We start from the raw sequence: 8,092 nt of genomic DNA on the forward strand, positions 1-8,092 counted from the left end.
CTATGAACAAATGAGAATGAGAACTGTAGGGATGTATGTTTTTAAGTATAATTTTACTAATCACTAGATGGTACCAAATCATTTTCTGATTTTATTTTTGTGTTGGTGTTCTTTAGTCAGAATCATCAGTAATCAATACTTCAATCAAATGTCTCAAAGAAGTCTTAAAAAACGTGTTAACTGGTTGCTGGTTTCACACCAAGCGTCCCACAAGCACAGAATGCAGAATGCACAGTAGTATTTATTCAAACGAGCACCATTCGGAGAACAGACCTGCCATGACAATGAGTGGTGGAGGCATTTCAACGATACCCTCATGCAAAGTTCACTGTAAAATGCACAGACGTCTTTATTGCAGAGAACACAGCGGAAATCTTCCTGGTGGTTTTTATTGCACCCACTCCTGCCCTCGTGCACATCTCTACATAATCTCTGGGTTTTTTTTTTCTTCTTCTTTGTGCATGTAACAATGGATCGCTGTGTCAGCAGCAGTAAACATCATTCAGGTTCCCGGGGGCCGAATGAGTGGACCGCGACAACGTGGGACGTACGGGCTTCCGAGACCTCTTTCCTTACAAAATGAACGTAGTAGAAACTGCATTTAAAAAAGGAGGAGTAAACAGAACGCAGTCAAGTCCTGTGGATCGGCCATGTTGCAGTGATAAACGCACTTTAAAGCATTTTTCAGAAATTGTTTCTTTTTTTTTTTCTCATGAGAATAACACTGACGTGTGTGTGTGTGTGTGTGTGTGTGTGTGTGTGTGTAAAAGAGAAGATCTGTGTGCGTGTGTGAACGCTCGTCACACTGTCCTCTGCTGCTGCTCCAGGCACTTTTAACAGCAGTTCTGAAGTGACATTCCCACGGGTGGCGGGAGGAGCGGGACGGCTCGGTGTCCCCTGCTGCCGCATCACCTCCTGTCCCCTTTCATACGGTGGTGACCCTCATGACCACCTCCCGGTTGGCGCCGCCCCCCAGCCGCGCGCCGCTGGGCCGCAGCTGGCTGAGGATGTGCAGGATGGTGTAGCCGCAGTGGTGGTTGAGGATAGTCCTTAACCTCTGGCGCCGCCGCCTGGCCCGGCCAACGCCGGACAAGCCGTGGGCACTGCCGCGTCCGGCCCGGCCCCCGGCCTTGCTGCTGGAGCTCAGCGGGTCGCCCAAGTCCTTCGCCTTCTCGTAGTTCAACACTTTCCACTGCTGGTTGACCGCCTGCCAGCGCTTGAAGATCCGGTACACCGACGAGCCCTCGTGGATTATGAGGCCTGTGGAGAAATATGGATTATTTGCTGCGGGGGTGCAGGGTCTCACATATAAACACACTCGCCTATGAACCAGAAGACCCAGGTCCAAACCCCGCTTACTACCATCGTGTCCCTGAGCAGGACACTTAACCCTGAGTGTCTCCAGGGGGGGACTGTCCCTGTAACTACTGACTGTGAGGGCGTCTGGTAAATTTATTACATAATGTGCAGCTATCTTCTCTGAATGTTTCACAGTAATAATATCGACATTTTGCATGTTCCCTTGGTCAGCTGTTTTTATCACAGCAATAGGATTCATCTGCAGGAACGTCTTCATCGGCCATTGTTTCCTGATTCCGGCATATTCCGGCATATTCCGGCGTATTCCGGCGTATTCCGTCAGGCCCTCACCTATGCACACGATGTCCATGAAGCCGTACATGCCATAGCAGATCTGGAAGAGCAGGTCCTGCCGCTGCCACTTGGCCGAGGGGCTGAGGGAGGACCAGATGAGCCAGGAGATACTGGCGATGAGGAACAGGGAGCCCAGGATGATGGCAGCTATCTGAACCTTCTCGATCACCGTGAGAGAAATGGCCTGCCACTGTGGGATGATGAAGAAGAGGCTGAGAGTCCACCAACCATCTGAGTCCTTCTACTTTTTACATCACTTCACATATTAAAATAAATGAACGGCGTTAACACAACTACGTCGTGAGTGCTGCACACACACGTATGCATCACGCCAACGGAGTGACAACACACAACTGGGCTTAATCAAGTAATGTTCTTGCAAATTCATCCAATAAACATAAAATAATTTAGTGTAATAACTCGATTTGAAGATTTTGTACACTAATTCGGTTAAAAAAATAAAATGTTGTAACGAATATGAAGGACGATTTATTGAGGTTAGCAGTGATCATCGGTCTGACTGTTTCATCATATCAGGTGGCCTAGCAGATACGGAAGGGGACCCGTAATCGCCAAGGTGCCACTGAGGTCCCCCTGATGAAGGTCCCGTCCCCCCACACTGCTCCCCGGGCCCCTGTCATGGCTGCGCACTGTCACCACTATCGCCATTTCTAAAAAAAAAAAAAGTGATTGTCAGATGTGATACACAGCAGCACAGCACACAGTGAAATTTGTCCTCTGCATTTAACCATCACCCTGAGTGAGCAGTGGCCACCATGACTGGCGCCCGGGGAGCAGTGTGTGGGGATGCTTTGCTTAGTGGCACGGATCGGGATTCGAACCGGCAACCTTCTGATTACGGGGCCACTTCCTTAACCGCCAGGCCACCACTGCCCCCTAGTTCTAGCCTCTCGGGGAACTCGTATTAATGTTAAATCATCTCACAAAGTCACATTCCTGAGCGTTTGAATAAATTAAAATGGTTTTCCCGGTAAAAACTCTACACTGCTTCTGTACAAGATGTTAACCGCAGTCGGGCGGTGCTGCCAGATAATGGGTTTGCTGGCGATTCGCCCCGAAAACTCTGCTTCCACCCAATCAGTCCGGCAGCCTTTCAGACTGTGTGAACGGGGAGTAAAAGAACTCTCCGGCCCACAAACCACACAATACACGCCACTTCAACATCGATCAGCACAGCGGGGTAAAAATGAGCGCGGGTCAAAGTTACGATCGGGCGTAATAATTATGGGGTTCTTATGGTGTGTCTTTCTTTGCAGGACTGAAGCTGCTGTCTCCAGCCCACACTGCCGTTCTAATCGATCACCCGAAGGATGACTAAATCAATAGAGCTTCCATCCAGCCTGAAACACAATAGTTAAGGTCAATTATCACCCAATTGTCAACGTTGAAGGGCCTGGTGGACAAAGACTTTCACAAGTTCATGTCCTGCGTTAATATTCTAGAAATTTTAATAAAGGTCAGACAATAAACTCATTCTTTTGAAATAAAGACTTTAAAACTTAAAAAATTTGCAAAGCATTTTTATGTTTTCTCAACTTCTACTCTGAAGTGAGTGTCACTGCAGCACAGCACACTGTGACACAACGAAATTTGTCCTCTGCATTGAACCATCACCCTTGGTGAGCAGTGGGCAGCCATGACAGGCGCCCGGGGAGCAGTGTGTGGGGACGGTGCTTTGCTCAGTGGCACCTTGGTGGATCGGGATTCGAACCGGCGACCTTCTGATTACGGGGCCACTTCCTTAGATGCTAGGCCACTTTGCACTAATGTAGTTGTTGAGAGGACTTTTTATTTATTTACAGTGTACAGTGTACGTACCGTTTCCATCACAGTTTCCATCTGACAGACGGAAAAGCACAGATTCGTCTGAAATTCGTACCTGCAGTGGGTTCTTGGTGCTGATGGCCAGAACCTGGTACTTGAAGTAGCAGAGCTCGCAGCTCCAGGATCCGCGCTCACTGATCCAGCGGATCAGGCAGGGCTGGTGGGTGCAGCGTACGGAGCCGGCGCAGCGACACGGACTCAGCAGCTCCCCCTGCAGGACGGACAAAGGCAGAAATACACTTGCTGTTAACTACGTACGCATGTACGTACAGTCGTGGTCCGTATCATGCGTTCTTTGCAGCGTTTTTAAATTAACGGAACGTGTACAGAGATGCAATACCTGCATAATTTTATAGGGCCAGCGTTGTGAGATCTGCACTCAACAGTTAAGATTTACTTTACTTTACTTTACTTTACTTTACTTTACTTTACTTTACTTTACTTTACTTGGCAGACACTTTTATCCAAAGTGACTTACAAGAGGACAACTCCAGCAATTCTCATTCGGTTTCTATAGATTTTGAGTTACAAAACTGATAAGGCCGAACATGTCGTAACTAGACAAATTTTTTATTTTATTTTGTGTGTGTGCACGTGTGTGTGTAAGTGTTAGATTCGTCTGAAATACTTTTTAAATGAGTGGGTTTTCAGCTGCTTCTTAAAGGTGGTGGTGGTCTCGGCTAGTCGAATGGAGCAGGACAAGTTGTCCCACCAGTCAGGGACAACGAAGGAGAACAGAGTGGATTGGGATCGGAGACCGCGTGAAGAGGGAATTTCCGTCTCGTATCGTGTGCGGATCTGAGAGGGCGTGCAGGAGTGTAACTGGCTAGTAGTGTGTTGGTGTAAGAGGTTGAACTTCCATTTACTTTCCTGTAGGCAGCATGAAGAATTTAAACTGGATGCGAGCAGCTACCGGGAGCCGGTGGAGAGAGGTGAGAAGAGGCGTAATATGGGTGCGTTTTGGCTGGTTGAAGATGAGGCGGGCTGCCATATTTTGGACCATCTGGAGGGGTTTTATGTTTAGAGATGACCACTGCCTGGAAGAGGAGCTGCGTAGTCTGTTGTGAAAGGAAAAGGTCTAATCTTACGAATGTTGACCATGACCATGTTTGAGAACCTGTTGAGTGAGCAAGTCGGTAAATATTTGGTTTGTGGCCTCGACACTGATGTCAGGGGGTAACATTTACATGCACAGCGTTTATATCCACAACGCCTTACAGTCAGTAGTGACAGGGACTGTCCCCGCCAGGAGACACTCGGTTAAGTGTCCTGCTCAGGGACACGATGGTAGTAAGTGGGGTTTGAACCTGGGTCTTCTGGTTCATAGTCGAGTGTGTTACCTGCTAGGCCACTAGCACCCTGTTCGTAACTGTTCGTAAACTGTAAACATAATGATCTGAAAATATGTATTCATACCTTCAGCCAATATTAATTCTTTACTTTTAAAGCACGTTTTAGGTATGAATTCAGCACTTACATTAGAGAAATTTTCTTTCGTCGACTGAATGCTGAGTTAAACCCGGGCCCGTCTGCCACCAGAGCGGTAAAGTTCGTCACGGCACCTCTAATTACCTCAAGTCCACCGTTCTGTAATGGGGGTCGTCCAGTACACGCAGTGCGCGGTTCTGGCCCGTCTGCCAGATCCTTCCTCGCCGCGCTAAACAGACACTGGAATTGGCCCTTTAAGACATGACGGCCTTTCTGATCGATCAATACTCTGCTTAATGGTTAAGAGTCCATCAGCGGCTCTAATGAGGCACGTGGCGAGACTTTAAAGTGTTTTTGTGTCATTTCATGTGCTAGTAGCCTTGTGTGTAACACACTCGCCTGTGAACCAGAAGACCCAGGTTCGAACCCCACTTACTACCATCGTGTCCCTGAGCAGGACACTTAACCCTGAGTGTCTTCCAGGGGGACTGTCCCTGTAACTACTGATTGTAAGGCTGGTGGGGTACTGAAAGTAGGGTGGTTGTAGCCTAGTGGGGTAACACACTCACCAATGAACCAGAAGACCCAGGTTCAAACCCCAGGTGGGGACTGTCCCTGTAACTACTGATTGTAAGTGGCTCTGGATCAGGACGTCTGGTAAATGCCGTAAACGTAAATGAAATTTCCCCACAGTTCTGTTGGCCGAGTTTAAATGGTTAATTAATGTGATCAGTCGGGCGAATTCTCATCACGAGAAGGTTGCACCAACAGCGTCGGACTCCAGCTCGCCTCTCAGCCATGGGGGTCGGAGACGAGTGAGAAGGTTCTAACGCGACGTGATAAACAAGGAGGGTGAGGAGATACCTGCTCGGGCCCCTGGAAGCAGATCCGGCACTGGGGCGTGCGCATGCCGCTGCCGGTGCTGCTGCTGAGGGACACGGCGTCCAGGCCGGCCTGCGGCCTGGGCTCCTTCTCCTCGAAGGCCAGGCTCCGGGGCCGGGGGTCGCTGCCGTAGTAGTCCTCGTCGTCGTCCCGCGAGGAGCAGCCCACGAAGGGCGGCCACCCGCAGCCGCCCACGGCCAGGCCGCGCATGCCGGCGGGTCGGTGGAGGTCGAGGTCTATGTCCGAGTCGGGCTGGCGGGAACCAGATCGCATGAAAACCAGGACCTTCAGTTCGTTGAAAAACATGCGGATCCGGTATTTGAACATGTTTGGCGAATGAACAGTGAATGATTATTGATTATTAGGAATATTATTATTATTACGAGCGCTGGTGATGCTGGTGTGTTTGTTTTCCTTCTGATGCCATGTGTGTGTGTGTGTGTGTGTGTGTGTGTGAGCGTCTCAGTCAATGCAGATGAACGATTCCACCCTCAGCGGGCCAGCAGTCCTCCACCGATCCACGGCCCAGCTCCGCGGACATGGCCCTGCGTGGGGATCCTGGCGCTCCTGGTCTGGATCAGAGGACGATGATTTAGGATGAGGAAGAGGAGGAGGAGGATAAAGGAGGCTACCACATCATCTCCACCGTCCTCCACCGCCGCCGCGGAATCCACGGATCTCTCATCTCCGTCGCGGGTCCATGGCGGCCGGGCTCGGCGGTGCGTGATGCTTTGTGAGAGTAAAAAAAAAAAAAAAAAAACAGAAGGAAGAAGGACGGAGGACAGGAGAACGCTGCGAGGCTCCAGTCAGACGCTCGTCGTGACGGATCCACATCCGTTCCGGTCCAGGTGGGGTCTCCAGGTGGGATCGTTCGCAGTCCTGGCGCGTATTGACCAGCGTCGCTCTCCGAGGTGCTGATCGCCTCCGTGACGTCCGTGCCACGTGGAAACGACCCCGCCAAACCCGAGACGCCAGTGCGCCTGCGCGCATTTCTGGCGCTGCACAGTACAAACGGGGGCTGATCCAGTCATTCAGGACCGTGTCTCATCGATGCAACCTTAACCGAGGACCGGATCGATCAGGATGAGGGGTGGTAGTAGCCTAGCTGGTAACACACTCGCCTGTGAACCAGAAGACTCGGGTTCAAACCCCACTTACTACCATCGTGTCCCTGAGCAGGACACTTAACCCTGAGTGTCTCCAGGGGGGGACTGTCCCTGTAACTACTGACTGTGAACCAGAAGACCCGGGTTCAAACCCCACTTACTACCATCGTGTCCCTGAGCAGGACACTTAACCCTGAGTGTCTCCAGGGGGGGACTGTCCCTGTAACTACTGACTGTGAACCAGAAGACCCAGGTTCAAACCCCACTTACTACCATCATGTCCCTGAGCAGGACACTTAACCCTGAGTGTCTCCAGGGGGGGACTGTCTCTGTAACTACTGACTGTGAACCAGAAGACCCGGGTTCAAACCCCACTTACTACCATCGTGTCCCTGAGCAGGACACTTAACCGAGATTTGAAACCTTATACGACATGCAGCGCTGTCCGCTCACACCAGCTGCTCATTATCTTGTGCAAATAAAAACGAGTAAAGTTCATTTATTCAAAACGCAAGAACGAGGCGTGAGGCCAAAATGGTCAGGAAGACTGGAACTCTTCACGAAGAGCCTGCAGTGGAACTGTTACAGGGCTGTTCAGGGCTGTTCAGGGCCGTGGAACAGCTGCGGTGGAGCTGATTTATTATTACTGCACATTCCCGGCGTGCAGAAAGTGGGTCGGCCGAGCGCATTAATTATTGAATTGTTCCAAAGTCAGGACAGCCTCACCTTTACTGGCTTGCCTCTGCGCCTGGACCGAATTAGCCGGGCTATTGTTGCACATGGTGCATCCCTGAGGAATCACCACCATATCTGCTGCCGGGCCGAGAGGGGTCATTTACACCCAGGGTTCGACTTCAAATCGCGGCCTGTTCCATTATTTATGTCCACGTGGACGTGTCTCAGGCCCGTCCCGGGCCTCGCTCAGCGTCTTTCAGGCAACACAGCCAACGAGAGCATATTCAGGTAGCAACAGAGCCCGGCGACACCGCCTGCATATTTAACAGGCGGAGACAAGGGATCCATTACATCCTCCCAGCATGCACTGCACCACAGCTCAGCGTTGTGCATGGCGTCGCATCACGTCGGACCTTGTGGATATGAGGAGAGATATGACCACGACCTCCTCTCCAGCCATGTGATCCATCCCGAGTCCAGCATTTCCAAACTTCCTCAGGAAA

General features: G+C 50.7%; 1 protein-coding gene across 1 annotated transcript; it reads right to left on the minus strand.

Annotated features, from left to right (window-relative positions):
* Positions 1-736: 736 nt before the first annotated feature.
* LOC114783546 (E3 ubiquitin-protein ligase MARCH9-like) lies at positions 737-6,733 on the minus strand. The gene is made up of 4 exons (XM_028969036.1): positions 5,791-6,733; positions 3,554-3,709; positions 1,651-1,843; positions 737-1,260 (listed from the first exon to the last, which is right to left on the minus strand). Exons 1-4 carry the CDS (start codon positions 6,133-6,135, stop codon positions 926-928), a joined length of 1,029 nt encoding a protein of 342 aa, XP_028824869.1. The 5' UTR covers positions 6,136-6,733; the 3' UTR covers positions 737-925.
* Between the last annotated feature and the right edge of the window lie 1,359 nt (positions 6,734-8,092).

The sequence above is a fragment of the Denticeps clupeoides genome, unplaced genomic scaffold (genome assembly GCF_900700375.1).
Source record: "Denticeps clupeoides unplaced genomic scaffold, fDenClu1.1, whole genome shotgun sequence".
In the NCBI taxonomy this organism is placed as follows: Eukaryota; Metazoa; Chordata; class Actinopteri; order Clupeiformes; family Denticipitidae; genus Denticeps; species Denticeps clupeoides.